The sequence below is a fragment of the Tachyglossus aculeatus genome, chromosome 26, assembly GCF_015852505.1.
Source record: "Tachyglossus aculeatus isolate mTacAcu1 chromosome 26, mTacAcu1.pri, whole genome shotgun sequence".
Taxonomy (NCBI): Eukaryota; Metazoa; Chordata; class Mammalia; order Monotremata; family Tachyglossidae; genus Tachyglossus; species Tachyglossus aculeatus.
In genome coordinates this window covers 13502842-13523689 of record NC_052091.1, presented here as the reverse complement: position 1 = coordinate 13523689, position 20848 = coordinate 13502842, and the positions used below count along the sequence as shown (strand labels likewise).

The 20848-nt window shown below is 44.7% G+C and overlaps 1 protein-coding gene across 1 annotated transcript in view; it reads right to left on the bottom strand.

Moving 5' to 3' along the window:
- PSTPIP1 (proline-serine-threonine phosphatase interacting protein 1) overlaps positions 1-20848 on the bottom strand; it is a 96615-nt gene that overhangs the window by 25320 nt on the left and 50447 nt on the right. The window contains exon 5 of the mRNA XM_038767275.1: positions 727-761. Within this exon, the coding sequence (XP_038623203.1) occupies positions 727-761 (35 nt within the window). The remainder of the gene's footprint in view (positions 1-726; positions 762-20848) is intronic.

The window sequence follows — 20848 nt, the reverse complement described above, 5'->3', positions numbered from 1 at the left end:
CTAAGCACTTGGAAAGTACAATTCGGCAACCAAGAGAGACAATCCCTGTCCACAGCGGGCTCACAGTCTAGAACGGGGGACACAGACATCAAAACAGGCATCGATAGCATCAATATAAATAAATAGAATTAGAGAATTTACTTGTGCTTATCAGAACAAGTAAAACAGGCATTAATATCCCCTTCTAGACTGTGAGCCCATTGTTGGGTAGGGATTGTCTTTATTTGTTGCCAAATTCAATTTTCCAAGCGCTTAGTACAGTGCTCTGCACACAGTAAGCACTCAATAAATACGATTGAGCGAATGAATGATTAAATAAATAGAATTATAGACATGTACATATGTACACAGGTGCTTTGGGGTGGGGAAGGGGGTAGAGCAAAGGGAACAAGGCAGGGAGAGGTGTCCCGGAAACACCTCATTAACCAAAAATGTGGAAGAAGCAGTGTGGCTCAGTGGAAAGAACCCGGACTTGGGAGTCAGAGATCATGGGTTCAAATCTCGGCTCTGCCGCTTGTCAGCTGTGTGACTTTGGGCAAGTCAGTTAACCTTCCTGTGCTTCAGTGACCTCATCAGTAAAACGGGGACTAAGATCGTGAGCCCCCCATTGGGACAACCTGATTACCCCAGCGCTTAGAACATCGCTTGGCACATAGTAAGCGCTTCACAAATACCATTATTATTATTACGTGGAAGACAGTAAGTGAGGAAGGAGCAGAAACTTACGTTGTTTCAGGATGTCAAACGAGGCTTTCAGGGTGCTGGAAAACAAAACACACTTGTTGAGGCGGTGGGGAGAAAAGCCGTCATCACCGATAGGAAGACGTGTGAGCAGGAGTTGTGCAGCCAAGCACAACACAACCTTAAAGTCCCGGGCAGGATTGGCTGGAGGGCTACTTCTCAAGTCTTGCCAAGGTATCTCACACACAGGCAATAGGGGTGATCTACTAATAGCTCCAGAAGGACTGGTGCCATCTGTATTTATTATTTATAATAATATGCATTGTTACATATTATACATATTATTATCATCATCATCAATCGTATTTATTGAGCGCTTACCATGTGCAGAGCACTGGACCAAGCGCTTGGGAAGTACAAATTGGCAACATCTAGAGACAGTCCCTACAACAACAGTGGGCTCACAGTCTAAAAGGGGGAGACAGAGAACAAAACCAAACATGCTAACAAAATAAAATAAATAGAATAGATATGGACAAGTAAAATAAATAATAAATAGAGTAATAAATATGTACAAACATATATACAGGTGCTGTGGGGAAGGGAAGGAGGTAAGATGGGGGGGTGGAGAGGGGGACATGGGGGAGAGGAAGGAAGGGGCTCAGTCTGGGAAGGCGTCCTGGAGGAGGTGAGCTCTCAGCAGGGCCTTGAAGGGAGGAAGAGAGCTAGCTTAATTATATACATCATTATATATTATATTATATATAATATATATTATATATTATATACATTATTATATTATTATATACATATTATACATATTATTACATGATATAATGTGTTTATTATAATGTGTATTATTTATTATAATATGTGTTATTACATATTATACATATTGTTATTATATACATATTGTACATATTATTACATGTTATGATGTGTTTATTATTTATTAATATGTATTTATTTCACTTGTACATATCTATTCTATTTATTTTATTTGTTAAGATGTTTGGTTTTGTTCTCTGTCTCCCCCTTCTAGACTGTGAGCCCACTGTTGGGTAGGGGCCGTCTCTATATGTTGCCAACTTGTCCTTCCCAAGCGCTTAGTACAGTGCTCTGCACATAGTGAGCGCTCAATAAATACGATTGATTGGTTAATCTGTATTTAATTCCTAATGATACATTTGGATTGAAGCTTCAACCCAGGCCCAGTGCTCTGGAAAACTCTGCTGTCAATGTTGTGAGGTCACCACATCAATCATATTTATTGAGCGCTCTCTCTGTGTAGAGCACTCTACTGAGCAGTAGAGTAATAGTAATAATAATAATTTCTGGGGTATTTGTTAAGTGCTTACCATGTGCCAAACACTGGAGTGGGTACAAGCAAATCTGGTTGGACGTAGCCCCTGTCCCACATGGCGTTCACAGTTTTAATCCCCATTTTACAGATGAGGTAACTGAGGCCCAGAGAAGTGAAGTGGTTTGCCCAAGGTCACACAACAGACATGAAGGGCTCAGTGGAAAGAGCACGGGCTTTGGAGTCAGAGGTCACGGGTTCGAATCCCAGCTCCACCACGTCTGCTGTGTGACCTTGGGCAAGTCACTTAACTTCTTGGAGCCTCAGTTACCTCATCTGTAAAACGGGGATGATGACTGTGAGCCCCACGCAGGACAACCTGACCACCTTGTATCCCCCCAGCGCTTAGAACGGTGCTTTGCACATAGTAACTGTTTAACACATTTTAAGCACTTAGTACAGTGCTCTGCACACAGTAAGCGCTCCATAAATACGATTGATGACGAAGCGGACCTGGGATTAGAACCCAGGTCCTTCTGATTTCCGGGCCCACACTCTACCCACTATGCCATGCTGCTTCTCCAAATTGGTAGTTGGTAGACTAGTTCCCTGTCTTCAAGGAGCTTACAGTCCTGTGTACTGATTGCCTGAAGCGGGTGGGGTGAATTTGGGTTCCCACTAGAGAGCTTTGCTCAGCGTCCTGCACATAGCCACATAGACTTCTCCGGCTTGATGCTTCTCTTATTCAGTGCTCCGGCGAAGCCCAGTCCACTCAGTGGGGCAGTGGGAAGCAGCCTAGCCTAGTGGAAAGAGCACAGGTCTGTGAGTCAGAAGGCCTGGCTTCTGATCCCAGCCCCGCCACATACCTGCTTTGTGATCTTGGGCAAGTCATTTCACTTCTCTCTACCTCAGTTCTCTCATCTGCAAAATGGGGACTAAATACCCATTCTCCCTCCAACGTAGACTGTGAGCGCCACGTGGAGCTGATTATCTTGTATCTATCCCACCACTTAGTATGGTGCTTGAGACTGAGCCCCTTCCTTCCTCTCCCCCTCGTCCCCCTCTCCATCCCCCCCATCTTACCTCCTTCCCTTCCCCACTGCACCTGTATATATGTATATATGCTTGTACATATTTGTTACTGATTATCTTGTATCTATCCCAGCACTTAGTATGGTGCTTGAGACTGAGCCCCTTCCTTCCTCTCCCCCTCGTCCCCCTCTCCATCTCCCCCATCTTACCTCCTTCCCTTCCCCACAGCACCTGTATATATGTATATATGTTTGTACATATTTGTTACTGATTATCTTGTATCTATCCCAGCACTTAGTATGGTGCTTGAGACTGAGCCCCTTCCTTCCTCTCCCCCTCGTCCCCCCTCCATCCCCCACATCTTACCTCCTTCCCTTCCCCACTGCACCTGTATATATGTATATATGTTTGTACATATTTGTTACTCTATTTATTTATTTATTTTGCTTGTACATATCTATTCTATTTATTTTATTTTGTTAGTATGTTTGGTTTTGTTCTCTGTCTCCCCCTTTTAAACTGTGAGCCCACTGTTGGGTAGGGACTGTCTCTATATGTTGCCAACTTGGACTTCCCAAGCACTTAGTACAGTGCTCTGCACACAGTAAGTGCTCAGTAAATATGATTGATGATGATGATGACGACACATAGTAAGCACTTAATAAATACCACAAATATTATTATTATTACTATTATTACTACATATTATTATGTCCCTTCCCAACAGCACCTGTATATATGTATATATGTTTGTACGTATTTATTACTCCATTTATTTATTTTACTTGTACATATCTATTCTATTTATTTTATTTTGTTAGTATGTTTGGTTTTGTTCTCTGTCTCCCCCTTTTAGACTGTGAGCCCACTGTTGGGTAGGGACCGTCTCTATATGTTGCCAACTTGGACTTCCCAAGCACTTAGTACAGTGCTCTGCACACAGTAAGCGCTCAATAAATATGATTGATGATGATGATGATGACACATAGTAAGCACTTAATAAATACCACAAATATTATTATTATTATTACAACTATTATTATTATTACTACATATTATTATGTCCCTTCCCAACAGCACCTGTATATATGTATATATGTTTGTACATATTTATTACTCTATTTATTTATTTTACTTGTACATATCTATTCTATTTATTTTATTTTGTTAGTATGTTTGGTTTTGTTCTCTGTCTCCCCCTTTTAGACTGTGAGCCCACTGTTGGGTAGGGACTGTCTCTATATGTTGCCAACTTGGACTTCCCAAGCACTTAGTACAGTGCTCTGCACACAGTAAGCACTCAATAAATATGATTGATGATGATGATGATGACACATAGTAAGCACTTAATAAATACCAAAAATATTATTATTATTATTACAACTATTATTATTATTACTACATATTATTATGTCCCTTCCCAACAGCACCTGTATATATGTATATATGTTTGTACATATTTATTACTCTATTTATTTATTTTACTTGTACATATCTATTCTATTTATTTTATTTTGTTAGTATGTTTGGTTTTGTTCTCTGTCTCCCCCTTTTAGACTGTGAGCCCACTGTTGGGTAGGGACTGTCTCTATATGTTGCCAACTTGGACTTCCCAAGCACTTAGTACAGTGCTCTGCACACAGTAAGCGCTCAATAAATATGATTGATGATGATGATGATGACACATAGTAAGCACTTAATAAATACCACAAATATTATTATTATTATTACTACATATTATTATGTCCCTTCCCAACAGCACCTGTATATATGTTTGTACATATTTATTACTCTATTTTACTTGTACATATCTATTCTATTTATTTTATTTTGTTAATATGTTTGGTTTTGTTCTCTGTCTCCCCCTTCTAGACTGTGAGCCCGCTGTTGGGTAGGGACTGTCTCTATATGTTGCCAACTTGTACTTCCCAAGCGCTTAGTCCAGTGCTCTGCACACAGTAAGCGTTCAATAAATACGATTGATTGATTACTATTATTCAGAGGCAGGACCTGAGAGTCAGAGGTTCTAATCCCAGCCTTGCCACATAACTGCTGCATGACCTTGGGCAAGTCACTTCACTTCTCTGGGCCTCCTCCTCCCTCCTTCTTTGATTGTGTGCCCCAGTAGGCACAGAGACCGTGTCCAACCTGATTAACTTGTATCGAGACTGTGTCCAACCTGATTAACTTGTATCTATCCCAGGTCTGTAGAACAGTGCTTACGACACAGTAAGCGCTTAAGTGTTCTGATTATTAATTATAATAGTAATATATCCAGGTTCTAATCTACATTCAGAATTTCCATTCAGCAGGTCTCACCCCATGGGTGCTAGATCAGTAAGCTCTCCAGTGTAAACCAACTGGTCATCAGCTTCTGGCACATCTGCTGAGCCAGGGAACTCTCTCTACAGCTTCCCCTGCAGATCTGAGCACCGCTGTTGGGATTCAAGAGTAAAGCGGTGGACTTGGCATGCAGGGGAAACTTTTCTCTGGTCGTTAAGAGCCGTGCTGGCATGGGGAATGGGCTTAGATCCCGGGGCATCTGGCATTTGAGATGACAGCCGCTTTGGGCCAACAGGCTGCTAGTGCAATGATAAAAGCTGAAGATTTCTAGGCATCCTAGCTCTAACATCTGGTCTCGGTGTCTCCGAAGTCTGTCTTACTACGGGATTGCCCCATGCCCCTGGGAGTGCTGAAGAACTAGTTCAACAAAAGAATTTGTATAACGGAACTAAAGCCTGTCAGTGATGTAACAATCCAGGAGCTTTCTCTCTCTCTTTCTCTCTCTCTCTCTTTCCCTTCCCTTCCCTTCCCTTCCCTTCCCTTCCCTTCCCTTCCCTTCCCATCCCTCCCCTCCCCTCCCCTCCCCTCCTCCAGCCTGGTAAAGCTGCCATTCTAGACAAACACCCCATTGTCCCTGACAGCTAGGGAATTCAGTTCTCTAAAAAGGACTCTGCTGGAGGTCAGTCAATCAGTGGTATTTATTGAGCACTTACTGTGTGCAGAGCTCTGCACTAAGCACTTGGGAGAGCACAGTGCAACAGAGGTGGTAGGCATGTTCCCTCCCCACAAGGAGCTTACAGTCTAGAGGGGGAGACAGATGTTAATATAAATATATAAATTATGGATATGTACATAAGTGCTTTGGGGCCAAGGGAGGGGTGAACAAAGAGAGCAAATCCAAGTGCAAGCGTTGACACAGAAAGGAATTGGAGAAGAGAAAATGAGGCCTTAGTTAGTGAAGGGCTCTGTGTGCCCCAGGGAGAGGTAACCGAGGGTGAAGACGTTGCCAATGTTATATGTTGCCAATTTGTACTTCCCAAGCGCTTAGTACAGTGCTCTGCACATAGTAAGTGCTCAATAAATACGATTGATGATGATGAAGACCTGAACAGCAAACTGGAATGAGAATCCAGGCTTGTGATACTGCATCCCATTCATGCTCCTGGCTGGCTATCACATACTGGGTGTGATACTGGTACCCCACCTCTCATATGGGACAGGAAAACATTCAGCTCTGTGTGCTTCTGGAACCTTGGCATACAGGTGAAACAGTGTGGATGACTGCGTTCTCTAAAAAACAATTCAACCCAAAATCCTACTAATGGTGAGCGTTTGCTGCCAGAAGCTAGACTGTGAGCCCACTCTTCTAGACTGTGAGCCCACTGTTGGGTAGGGACTGTCTCTATATGTTGCCAACTTGTACTTCCCAAGCACTTAGTACAGTGTTCTGCAAACAGTAAGCGCTCAATAAGTACGATTGATTGACTGATTGAATACCACGGCCTTATGGAAGTCAGTGGACCAAATTTCACACCAAAAAGATTCCCAATTAATCTGGCCTTCAACCCTGGTGAGGGGATTTGAAGATGAAAAATGACAGAGCCATATCAGTATCAGACTGTGAGCCCATTTTTGGGTAGGGACCGTCTCTATATGTTGTCGATTTGTGCTTTCCAAACACTTATTACAGTGCTCTGCGCACAGTAAGTGCTCAATAAATACGATTGAATGAATTGAATGAATTAAAGACGCTCCTAAAATGGACACCAAAAATACACCCAATTCATTTTTTACATAATGCAAAAGGATTCAGCCAAAGAGGGGTTAACAGAATGGGCAAAAGAAAACAGAATGAAGAAAGGGAAAATAAGTTTAAGGAAGAATTTATCTGAACGGCATCCCATGGATTTGGAGCCAACCTCATTAAATTTTTAAACGGTTGATGAGTTTTTTCAGCTCCATTCTCTTCTTCAAAGGAACCCGCTACGATATCACGAAATGCAGCAACATGAGGATACGTGAGAATAAAGGAATGAAGGAAAATGAAATGGGATGCTCAGTTCCAAACATGCTGCCGGCTTCGTCCAGAAGGAGCTGCTATCACCCAGAGACCATTTCACTTGGTAAGTCTAAAGAGAACTGAAAACAAGCAAGTGTGCTTACGGATTGTGTGTGCGTATGTGTGTGTTTGTGGTGTTACTTTGCAGAGGTTGCTGGATTGCTCTGAGGGGGAGAGTTCAGGAAGGAATTATTCCCTTCTTGCTATTTGCTTCCCTCTGAAGAACTAAGCAAAACAGACCTCAGCCTGGTAGATGGATCTTCTCCTACTATAGCGGCCCCTGACAACCTCAAATTCTTGAGGTGGCCTAAAGTCACGACAAACAAATGGCAGAGCTGGGATTAGAACCCAGATCCTCTGGCTCTCAGGCCTGTGTTGTTTCCACTAGCCCACTCAGCTGCTCAGTTAATCAGAAAAGCAAAGCGGATTTCCCCTCTAGCACTCTGATTCCATTATTTGTAAATATTTTTACGCCTGTCTCCCCGTCCCCCTCGTCATTAGAACGTAAGCTCTTCGGGACCCGAGCTTCTGCTGTACAATGCTTGGCTCCCAGTGGGTGCTCCATAAATATCCATTTCTATGGTACCCAGAAAGTCAGCGGGAACTTGCCTCACAGGCTCCTGACTCCTCGCCTGGTGTTTCTGGAACTGTCTCGATGAAGAAAGGGGTACATGAAATTTTACAGGTCCTTGTCCTCCCCACCCCAGTTGCCCCATCCACCTCAAAAAAAAAAAATAAAAGAAAAGAAAAGAAAACAAGCTCAAAAGAGAAATGGAAATGGCAATGAGAAAACACAGTTGGAACCTGGACCTATCCTCCATCTCCTCAGTACCCAGACAACGTCAAGTACAGTGCTCTGTGCACAGTAAGTGCTCAATAAATACCACCGGAGTGTGGCGGCTACATCTATGAAATCCAGTGGTCTCTTGGGTGAGACTCCTCATGGGCTGAAATTCAGCAGCCCTTGATAAGGTGCCCCAGCTTGGTTGGGATGCAGATGTTAGTCCGGGAGGGGACATCGTGCCAGGATAAATTAAGTTTTTCACAGCACACAGTCCCCAAGACATCATTTTGGTAGAAGAAGAAGGGAGAAGCGTGGCTCAGTGGAAAGAGCCCGGGCTTTGGAGTGAGAGGTCATGGGTTCAAATCCCGGCTCCACCACTTGTCAGCTGTGTGGCTTTGGGGAAGTCATTTCACTTCTCTGGGCCTCAGTGACCTCATCTGTAAAATGGGGATGAAGACTGTGAGCCCCTTGTGACCTCCCCAGGGCTTTGCACATCGTAAGCGCTTTATAAATGCCATTATTATTATTTTTTAATGTATACATGTTTGTACATATTTATTACTCTATTTATTTATTTTACTTGTACATATCTGTTCTATTTATTTTATTTTGTCAGTACGTTCGGTTTTGTTCTCTGTCTCCCCCTTTTAGACTGTGAGCCCACTGTTGGGTAGGGACTGTCTCTCTATGTTGCCAACTTGGACTTCCCAAGCGCTTAGTCCAGTGCTCTGCACACAGTAAGCGCTCAATAAATACGATTGATTGATTGATTGATTGATTGATTGATTGATTGATTGATGGCAGTGAACCGTGCACGCGGTTGCTCGGGACAACCCTGCCCTCTGGTGGCCAAACCCTGGCACTACCACCCTCCCATCAGCCGCATTGGCACAGGCGGAGAGGGCTGGTTGCAGGGCTCATCATCATCATCATCATCAATCGTATTTATTGAGCGCTTACTATGTGCAGAGCACATAGTAGAGCAGAGCAGAGCACATAGTATATGTGCCAATATATATGTTGCCAATTTGTACTTCCCAAGCGCTTAGTACAGTGCTCTGCACATAGTAAGCGCTCAATAAATACGATTGATGATGATGATGATAGTAGAGCAGAGCAGAGCACATAGGCTCAGCCTCCTGGAGGAAGAAACTCTTCCTCTGTTTCAAAAGAAGAAGAAGAAGAAGAAGAAGAAGAAGAAGAGTTGGGGGGCGTGGGAGGTGGAGGAAAAAACTGTGGCCTTTGTTAAGCGCTTACTATGTGCCGAGCACTGTTCTAAACACTGGGGTACTAGACTGTGAGCCCGCTGTTGGGTAGGGACCATCTCTATATGTTGCCAACTTGTACTTCCCAAGCGCTGAGTACAGTGCTCTGCTTGCTCACAGTAAGCGCTCAATAAATACGATTGAATGAATGGGGTAGTACAAGGTAATCGGGTTGTCCCACGTGGGGCTCACGGTCTTAATCCCCATTTTATAAATGAGGTAAGTGAGACACAGGGAAGTGAAGTGACCTGCCCAAAGTCACATAGCTGACAAGCAGCGGAGCGGGGATTAGAACGCAGGACCTCCGACTCCCAAGCCCGTGCTCTTTCTGCTAAGCCATGCTGCTTCTCTGGGAAATGATAATAATAATGGCATTTGTTAAGCACTTACTATGTGCAAAGCAGTGTTCTAAGCACTGGGGGCCAACTTATGTTGCCAACTTGTACTTCCCAAGCGCTTAGTACAGTGCTCTGCACACAGTAAGCGCTCAATAAAGACGATTCATTGATTGGGAGGGATACAATGGGATCAAGTTGTCCCACGTGGGGCTCACAGTCTTAATCCTCATTTTACAGATGAGGTAACTGAGGCTCAGAGAGGTTAAGTGACTTGCGCAAGGTCACACAGCAGACATGTGGTGGAGTTGGGATTCGAACCCATGACCTCTGACTCCAAAGCCCGGGCTCTTTCCACTGAGCCACGCTGCTTCGAACTGGGAAACTGGGACTGCCCAAGGAGGAAAAGTGAAGGCTCTCTGACCTCCCCAAAATGTGGGCCTAAGATTGAAGTTGCGGGATGTTTCCCAAATAATACAGGGGCCTGGAGGTATAGTTTGGCCGGGATGGGTATTCTAATAGGAATAATAATAATAATGGTAGTTGTTAAGCACTTACTATGTGACACACACTGTACTAAGAGCTGGGTTGGATACAAGCATATCGGGTTGGACATAGTCCCCATCCCAAGTAGGGCTCGCAGTCTCCATTCCCATTTTACAGATGAGGGAACTGAGGCACAGAGAAGCAAAGTGACTTGCCCAAGGTCACACAGCAGACAAGCGGCAGAGCTGGGGTTAGGACTCATGACCTTCCGACTCCCAGTCCCGTGTTCTAGCCATTATGCGGTGCTGCTTCTAGAGATCATCATCAACCATCACCAATCGTATTTATTGAGCGCTTACTGTGTGCAGAGCACTGTACTAAGCGCTTGGGAAGTACAAATTGGCAACATATAGAGACAGTCCCTACCCAACAGTGGGCTCACAGTCTAAAAGATCTCACTAGATCCCACTTGCCAATCAATTAGTCAATCAATTAATTGCATTCATTGAGCGCTTACCGTGGTCAGCGCTTGAGAGAGTACAATATAGCAGAGCAGAGTTGGTAGAAGTGTTTTCTGCCCACAGGGAGCTTACAGTCTAGAGGGGGAGATGGACATTAATATAAATAAATGAATTATGGATATGTACATCAGTTCTATGACGCTGAGGGTGGGTGGGGTGAATAAGGGGTGCAAATCCTCGGGTGAGAAGCAGTGTGGCTCCATGAAAAGAGCACGGGCTTTGGAGTTAGAGGTCATGGGTTCAAACCCCGGCTCCGCCAATTGTCAGCTGTGTGACTTTGGGCAAGTCACTTAACTTCTTTGGGCCTCAGTTCCCTCATCTGTACAATGGGGATGAAGACTGTGAGCCCCCCATGGGACAACCTGATCACCTTGTACCTTCCCCAGTGCTTAGAACAGTGCTTTGCACAAAGTAAGCGCTTAATAAATGCCATCATTATTATTGTTAAATCCGAGTGCAAGGGTAGTGCAGAAAGGTGCGGGAGAAGAGGAAATGGGAGCTTAGTCAGGGAAGGCCTCTCGGAGGAGATGGGCTTTTATTTTAATAAGGTTTTGAAGGTGGGGAGAATGATGATCTGTTGGATATGAAGAGGAAGGGCGTTCCAGACTAGAGGCAGGATGTGGGTGGCGGTGAGCCCAATGTTGGGTAGGGACTGTCTCTATATGTTGCCAATTTGTACTTCCCAAGCGCTTAGTACAGTGCTCTGCACATAGTAAGCGCTCAATAAATACGATTGATGATGATGAGATCAAGGTACAATGAGTAGGTTGGCATCAGTGGAGCCAAGTAGACTGGCTGGATTGTAGAAGGAAATCAGAGAGTTAAGGTAGAAGGGGGCAAGGTGATTGAGTGCTTTAAAGGCAAGGGGAAGAAGTTTCTATTTGATGCGGGGGTGGATGGGCAACCACCGAAATTTCTTGAGAAGTGGGGAAACAGGACTGAACAGTCTTGTAGAAAAGTGATTCCGGTAACAGGGTGAAGCATAAACTGAAGCGGGAAGAGACAGGAGGCAGGGAGGTCAGCAAAGAGGCTTGTGTAGTTAATCAGGGTGGGTGAGGATAAGTGGATCAGTGTGGTAGCAGTTTGGATGAAGAGAAAAGTGTGGATTTTAGAGATGTCAGTTTGGTGACAAATTGAACATACGTGTTGAATGAGAGAGATGAGTTGAGGCTAACATAAAAGAGGAGAACTAGGAGAGCACAGTGTCAGAGAAGCCGAGTTTGGATAATGTTTCCAGGAGAAGGGGGATGAGGATGGAGTAGAGGCTATTGGTTTCGACCAAGAAGGAGATCATTCGTGACTTTCGAGAGAGCAGTTTCTATAGAGGGAAGGGAGCAGAAGCCAGATTGGAGAGGGTCAGGGAGAGAACAGGAGGAGAGGAATTGGAGGCAGACACACACTGATCTTTCTGCAGTCAAAGTGGTGAGATCTGGAATTCATTCAATCCTTCAGTGGTACTTACTGAGCACTTACTGTGTGCAGACCACTGTCCTAAGCACTTGGGAGAGTAAACTATAACAATGAATAGACATTACAGCACCTGTATATATGTATATATGTTGGTACATATTTATTACTCTATTTATTTTACTTGTACCTATCTATTCTATTTATTTTATTTTGTTACTATGTTTGGTTTTGTTCTCTGTCTTCCCATTCTAGACTGTGAGCCCACTGTTGGGTAGGGACTGTCTCTATATGTTGCCGACTTGGACTTCCCAAGTGCTTAGTACAGTGCTCTGCACACAGCAAGTGCTCAATAAATACGATTGATTGATTGATTGATTGATTATTTGAGCTCTGTCTATCCTCAGCCCTTAAAAATCATGTTTTTCACTCCCAAGACTTCTCTCTGGATTCTGAGTGTCTTTCCTTCATTATCTGATTATCCCGTATTCATTCATTCCTTCATTCATATTTATTGAGCACTTACTGTGTGCAGAGCACTGTACTAAGTGCTTGGGAAGTACAAGTTGGCAACATATAGAGACAGTCCCTACCCAACAGTGGGCTCACGGTCTAGAAGGGGGAGACAGACAACAAAACAAAGCATATTAACAAAATAAAATAAATAGAATAAATATGAACATGTAAAATAAATAGAGTAATAAATATGTACAAGCATGTAAACATATATACAGGTGATATAGATATTAGAGTGCCAGGCCCGTAGGAAGTGCCTAACAAATTCATTCATTCAATCGTATTTATTGAGTGCTTACTGTGTGCAGAGCACTGTACTAAGCGCTTAGCACTGTATGAAATGCCATGATTATTATTAGTAGTAATAAATAATCACAATTATTATTACTTAAACCTTCTCTTACAACTGCAGGCATATCCCAGACACCCCCTCCCCCCCACACACACACCCCACAAGGGAGGGAAACTGAGGCCCACTCATTACTTAGCACATAATAAGTGCTTAACAAATACCACAGTTGTTGTCATTATCAGTTTTGTTATTATCATAGTTCCCTTGTTCAAAGGGAATATTTCTGGAGAAGTTACGCGGATCAGGGCATACCACTCTAAAATGTGCTTACTATGTGCCAAGCACTGTATTAAGCACTGGAGTAGATACAAGATAACCAGGTCCTTCATGGGTCTCAGAGTCCTAAGTAGGATAGAGAACAGCTATTGAATCCCCATTTTGCAGATGAGGGAACTGAGGCACAGAGAAGTGAAGTGACTTGTCCAAGATGACTCAGCAGGTTATGGGGCAGAGTCAGGATTAGAACACAGGTCCTCTAACTGCCAGACCAGTCTGCTTCTCTACGAGGTACTTGGGAAGTAGAAATGACCAAATGAACCATTCCCTGTCCACAGCTTAAACTCAAGGAATTTACAGTCCTAGCTTATATCCTTCTTCCCAATTCCTCATTCCCTCCCCATGCACAGCTTCTCCTGGGCATATACTATTGTTTGAACACCTTTAGCCTAACTTCTAGGTTGCTCCCATTCTCTCTGTGTTCAAAAGATAGAATAGAGAAAACTTCTTCTGACCAGAAAACCGCAGCTCGGTTTTTCCTCCAGCTTAGTGACTAGCTGTGGAAAATTAAAATTTGCACCTCTCTAGACTGTTTGTTTTCCTTTCTGATAACTGCAGCATGAAAACCACCGGAAACCGTCTTTCTATCAACTCTGAGAGACCATTGTTCTGCAAATCGGGTTTCCCCCCAATCTCAGGGCCCTCTACCTTTCTCAGTCCCTCTCACACTGAGTCTTCAGCCAGTTGTTTGATTCAGAGAAATTTCTTTTAGTGCTTTCCCCAAGTTCGAGGTCTCCTGGGCCACATCCATAGAGAAATGTCTCTTTGGAGTGACATGAACAAAACATGCAAGGAAACGTGAAGCTTCACTGAACTCTGCCAATCATGCTTGGCTTTGCATAGCTGGGCAGGCATTGTCTGATGTAAATGCAGATAGGAGCATAAATGCAGATTAGGAGAACAACAGCTGATTTAAGAGATCCGCCAAGTTCCAGGGGAGGAATAGCAATGATATTGCAGTTTCAGCGTTGTTGTTGTTTTTTAACCTTGAATTTCCCCCAGGAACTAATAGGTCTCCGCTCACGCCTTTAACAGGTTCAACGTCTGAGCCAAATAGACAGTTTGGGTCTAAATTTAGCTGCTAACGGGGCTGGTTTAACTTGACTGAAAAAGACACGTTATTTAACATGACACTGGTAATGCAGCTGATGGACCAGCCTCGGGATACGCCTTATATAGAATAGCCAGATGTTCTGTCATGTGGGATTGGTCTCTACTTCATTACTTTGCCTCAATTCCCCAGAAAAATCAGCTGGGAAGGGATGCTGACTTGTCCCATATTTGTGCGATGCCACCTCCATATATGTTCGCAGTAGGGTGGCCACTCATCCGACTTGACACCGGAAAGTCCAGATTTTAGCTTTGGTTTGAAAGTTAAAAACTTTTGATTCAGATTTGGTCCTGGGATTTTTATTCCGTGCCCGGCTTCATTCCATCTCAGCTCCTTGTCGCCGAGTTCCGTGGCTCCGACCCGCTGCCCGCGTTTACAGAGCCCTGGGAAGGGGATGCAAAAACTCTGGAGCAAGAAGGGAGGTCATCGGGAAAATAGTGGGTCTGAGGTCATGTGGTTTGGCCACATGCCTGGCAGAACACGTGTGACATGGCCCCATGTGCCTCTCAGTGTGTGGAATCCATGGGGCCACCGGAGCCACCCTCATTCAGTAGTGGAAGTCAGGGAAAACTGGGCCTGCCGCCAAACATAAAGTTCACTCCTTGGGGCCCCGGGAAGAGACTGACTGATGTCCTAAAGAACCAAAAAGCAGTTGGGGCTTCCCAAGTCTGGGCTTCTGATTCTGGTGGAGTTTCATTTTTAGTTTGAAAAGTTGAGGTTGCCTCAGCAGGTTGCCTGAGGTTGTTTAAGCAAGATGTCCGAGGCAACAGAGGCAGAGGTTGCTGAGGGAGGAACAACCAGGAATTCATTCATTCAATCGTATTTATTGAGTGCTTACTGTGTGCCGAGCACTGAATGTGAAGGGGAGAGCTGGGTATAGCAATTGTTAAGCGCTTACTCTGTGCCAGGCGCTCTACTTAGCACCTGATGTAAAGAAAAGGCAAGGCGGGACAGGGCAGTGGAGCCTATGTGACAGATTTGAAGGAGAAGGCAGAGGAAAGAGGCTCGAAGACGCTGGTAAAGACATTCAGGCAGGAACCTGTGTCTATTATATTAGATTGTACTCTCCCAAGTGCTTAGTACAGTGCTCTGCACACAGGAAAAGCTCATAAATATGACTGAATGAACGAATGAACCTGAACCCCAGCAAAATTCCACCGAAAATGGCTACTCTGGGAAGGCAGTGAAAAAAGTGGGGTGGAGTGATCAGAATAATTAATAATTGTGGTATTTATTAAGTGCTTACTATGTGCCAAGAAACACGAGTCTGGAAGTCGAAAGGACTTGGGTTCTAATCCTGGCTCTGCCACTTGTCTTCTGTGTGACCTTGGGCAAGTCACTTCACTTCTCTGTGCCCCAGTGACCTCACCCGTAAAATGGCGGTGAAGACTGTGAGCCCCGTGTGAGACAGGGACTGCATCCAACCTGATTATTCTGTAACTATCCCAGTGCTTAGAACAGTGCCTGGCACATAGCAAACTCTTAACAGCATGGCTTAGTGGAAAGAGCTAGGATTTGGGAGTCAGAGATCATGGGTTCTAATCCCAGCTCTGCCATTTATCAGCTGTGTGACTGTGGGCAAGTCACTTAACTTCTCTGTGCCTCCGTTACCTCATCTGGAAAATGAGGATTAAGACTGTGAGCCCAAAGTGGGACAACCTCATAACCTTTTATCTAAATGCCATCAGTATTATTACCCCAGTGCTTAGAACAGTGCTCGGCACATAGTAAGCGCTTAACAAATACCATCATTATTTTTAACAGAGTAGAGTAGAAAGGTGAAGGGTGTGGCAAGCGGTGTTTAGATAGCCAAGGGTCTTGTGTTTGGTGGGTAACACCTCCCATCTAATGCCTGGGCTGACCTTACTCTGCTCAGCCTGTACAGAGGGTGGAGCAGATTCATTCATTCATTCAATCATATTTATTGAGCACTTACTGTGTGCAGAGCACTGTACTAAGCACTTGGAAAGTAAAATTTGGCAACAGATAGAGACAATCCCTACCCAGCAATGGGCTCACAGTATAGAAGGGGGAGAATCCAGCGGAGAGGACAATGGATTTGATTAGGTGGAGGGGATTAGGAAATCCAGACTCTTTTAATAATAATAATAATAATGGCATTTATTAAGCGCTTACTACGTGCAAAGCACTGTTCTAAGCGCTGGGAGGATACAAGGTGATGAGGTTGTCCCACGTGGGGCTCACAGTCTTCATCCCCATTTTGCAGATGAGGGAACTGAGGCCCAGAGAAGTTAAGTGACTTGCCCAAAGTCACACAGCTGACAAGTGGTGGAGCCGGGATTTGAACCCATGACCTCTGACTCCAAAGCCCAGGCTCTTTCCCACTGAGCCACGCTGCTTCTCTCTCTTCTTTTCCCACCAATATGTTCTTTCCCAGGGCTTAGTGTAGTACTCTGCACATCGTAAGTGCTTAATCAATACTATTATTACTAAATACTATTACCACTACTATTCTGGGTTCTGCCCCGATCTGATATGTGGCGTTCATGGCAGTTATTTCTTCTCTCTCGTCTCAGATTCCCCATCCTTAAAATATGGATAATTTGTTTCAATATTCTCCAACAGCTGTTTCCTGCTCATCTATCCACTCTCTTCTCCCACCTATACCTCAACTCATCATTCATTCCTCTCAAGTAACTTTCTAATTGTACATTATCTGTGATGCTCTTGTCTCCGCTCACTCTTTTCCCCCTTGCAAGGAACCCTCTCACCTCTCCTCCCTGCCCAACTAAATCCTGCCCGTCTTTCAAAGCGCTCCTAAAAGACCTCCTCCTTTAGGGAACATAAAGACCCTCTCCTCCATTAATGCCCACCTTCCTTTTCATGCTAGGCCTTCTGCCAGCTTAACAGTCATGTGAACATTTGTTTATTTCATTATTTATTTGATTCATTGTGTTTTTATTGGTTGCGCTTATCTTTTACCTAGTGTATATTTGCCAGTTTCTGCTTCCCTCCCCGTTTAGAATATAAGTCCCTGGAGGGCCAGGACCAAATCTCTTTAGTTCTGTCGTGTAGCACTGCTTCACTGCACTTCTTCCAGCACTGGTTCAGTGCTCCACACTCAGGAGGTGCTCAGTTAATCAGTCAATCATATTTACTGAGCGCTCACTGGGTGCAGAGCATCATCATCATCATCAATCGTATTTATTGAGCGCTTACTATGTGCAGAGCACTGTACTAAGCGCTTGGGAAGTACAAATTGGCAACATATAGAGACAGTCCCTACCCAACAGTGGGCTCACAGTCTAAAAGGGGGAGATAGAGAACAAAACCGAACATACTAACAAAATAAAATAAAGAGAATAGATATGTACAAATAAAATAAATAAATAAATAGAGTAAAAAATATGTACAAAAATATATACATATATACAGGTGCTGTGGGGAAGGGAAGGAGGTAAGATGGGGGGGGATGGAGAGGGGGACGAGGGGGAGAGGAAGGAAGGGGCTCAGTCTGGGAAGGCCTCCTGGAGGAGGAGCAGTGTATCAAGCACTTGGGAGAGTCCAATATAAGAGTTGATAGACACATTCCCTGCCCACAGTGAGCATACAGTCTAGCTCGGTTGACTGCAATGATCATGGGTGCCTCGCTCTGAAGCGGCCGTCAGCCTGGCAGGATGTCTACCCTCTTACCGGGGGCTTTCCACAGATCTCCCCCAACCCAGAGTCTGAGAGGAAGCCACAACATGTGCGGCTGCAGAGGAGAGAGGAAGGCCACTTTCCTCCTTGGACCTCAGTTGCTCTCAGCAGCTGCGGTGCTTACGTGGAGCAGGGAGAGGTCCCAGCCAGCGACAACCGCCCAGATCATAAAAATAATTTTGCTGCCATTCGCTAGGAATCCAAAAATCTGAGGGCTAAATACTTCTCCTGCCTATAAGGGCACACACAATCACATAAGGATGTGTTTGAACATGTGACTCTACCATCCATGAGGAAGTGAACCACTCGGCGTTTGGTGTGCGGTTACCACGGTAACCAGCGGCACTTCTCTTTCAGAGGCAGCACACCATTTCCTCCTCTGGGTCATTTAACCCAGTAGGGCCAAGACTAAAAATTGTGGTCAAGTGACCGGGTGCTGGGACCCACCGCCTGCCAGCCCAGGGCTAATTCCAAGCTTCTAGCTGCTTCCAAAGAAGCAGCGTGGCTCAGTGGAAAGAGCCCGGGCTTTGGAGTCAGAGGTCAGGGGTTCAAATCCCGGCTCCTCCACTTGTCATTTGTGTGACTTTGGGCAAGTCACTTGACTTCTCTGGGCCTCAGTTAGCTCATCTGTAAAATGGGGATGAAAACTGTGAGCCCCACGTGGGACAACCTGATCATCTTGTATCCCCCCAGTGCTTAGAACAGTGCTTTGCACATAGTAAGCGCTTAACAAATACCATCATTATTATTATTATTCTAGCATGCAGGGATAGGAGGAAGACCCAGCTAAGCCAAAAACAGAATTCCTCCAAATTTTCCCAGTCAATTAAAATCCCTCTCATCAAGGAAACATTCATTCCCAGCCACTGCAGCCAAACTCCTGAATTGGAAAATCTCGGAGAGGTCACCTAAAATTCAACTCTGCGTTTCTTCTGTTGAACTCCCCAGGATTAAACCCCAAGCCCAGTTAAATGCATCAAGCCACTAGAGAGCTTGACAGGACCTTTCCCTTCTATTGGTTTTGGCTTAGACTGTGAGCCCCATGCTGGATAGGCACTAGGTCCAATTTGCTTATATTGCATCCTCCCCAGAACTTAGAACAGTGCTTGGCACATAATAAGTGCTTGATGAATGCTATTATTTTTATAAATGTTATTTTTATTGGTTGAGATGGCCAGACCACTAGTCTCACTTGTCACCTCTCTTCTGCAGCTACTCTCAATCCAGTCCAGTAAGATATTTGCGGCTCCAACCGTGGAATCCTTGCTGAGTTATCCAGCAGGGGCTAAACAAAGCTCACCCCTCCTACCATTTCCCTGTTTCGCTCCTTCCCTCTCTCCTTTCCCATCCCCCAACTGCACTCCCACACAACCACAAACCTCTTTCTGCTTCTTGCCTTTAAGGCACCGATTGATCATGCTAACTGACCAACCAATTTGTTTGTGGTACACCCGAAAGCAACTGCCAGCACCAAGCCAGCACTCAGAGAAATCCCCGTCACCACCTAGATTCAGCTTTTCAGACTGTGAGCCCACTTTTAGACTGTGAGCCCACTGTTGGGTAGGGACTGTCTCTATATGTTACCAATTTGTACTTCCCAAGCGCTTAGTACAGTGCTCTGCACACAGTCAGCACTCAATAAATACGATTGATGATGATGGAAGACATGCTGTATCCCTGTAGTTGGGGGTGAGGCCAGCTTTGGGTTGAGCCACAAGGCATTAAGAGTTGGGTAACCTCCATCAACTCTAGCTCACTCTGACCTCTTTTCTGATCGAAGGGGTTAACGGCAGCACGGCTCTGTCTCCCTGAGAAAATACAAGAGCTGCTTGGTTTGAAAAATAGCCTCAAGCAGGAACAAGATTCAACGCTTTTGGGTTAATAATAATACTGGCATCTGTTAAGTGCCTACTATGTGTGAAGCACTGTATTAAGTGCTGGGCCAGTTAAAAGATAGTCAGATGAGACCCAATCCTTGTCCCATATGGGTCTCACAGTGTAAATAAGTGGGAGGACAAGTGTGCACTCTCCTGTTTACAGATAAAGAGGCTGACGTACAAAGAAGCGAAGTGACTTTCTCAACGCCAAATGGCAGAGACATGATTAGAACTAAAGTCCTCTGATTCTCAGGCCCGTGCTCTTTCCGCAAGCCCACGCTGATTCCCTGTGCCCACCTTACTTTTTCTCCTGGGCAGGTGGCGGACCTTCTCTTTTTGGATAAGTCAGTGCTTCCTGGCCTAGCCTAGTCCCAGTTGCCCCCAGCTATCACAGAAAAATCCCCAGCTGCCTTTATTTTGCAGTCAGCGCTAATCTCCTTTTCTCCTCACAGCCATGAGGATTCATCAGGGGTCTGTAGAACGCCAGGTTTGTTACTTGAGTCTTAGTACCTATCCCACTGTGATATTCAGGCTCCAGTGTAGCTTGGTAATTTCTAAATGTGGCATCCTGTAGCACTGTGTTTCCCCACAGGCATCCAAACTACTTTCTGCCTGAAAGGAGAAGATGTCGATCTCTCACCGGAGAATTCAGGGATGTGACTGTGTAACCGAAGCCAATAACAACAGGCAATTCTCAGTTATTCTGAGCTTGATGATCCAAGTCATTGGCTTCCCTTCCTTCTCCTCCCTTTTGCTGACCTTGTTTCGGCCATCTCACTACCTGTCAGGCCCTGTCTCAGAGAGAAGGCGGAGGTCGAGGGAGGTGAAACCAAAATCAATCCAATTTGTTCCTTCTTGGCTGCTCTGAGGAGAGGTTGTGTGGAAGTAGAGTTTGAAGCTATT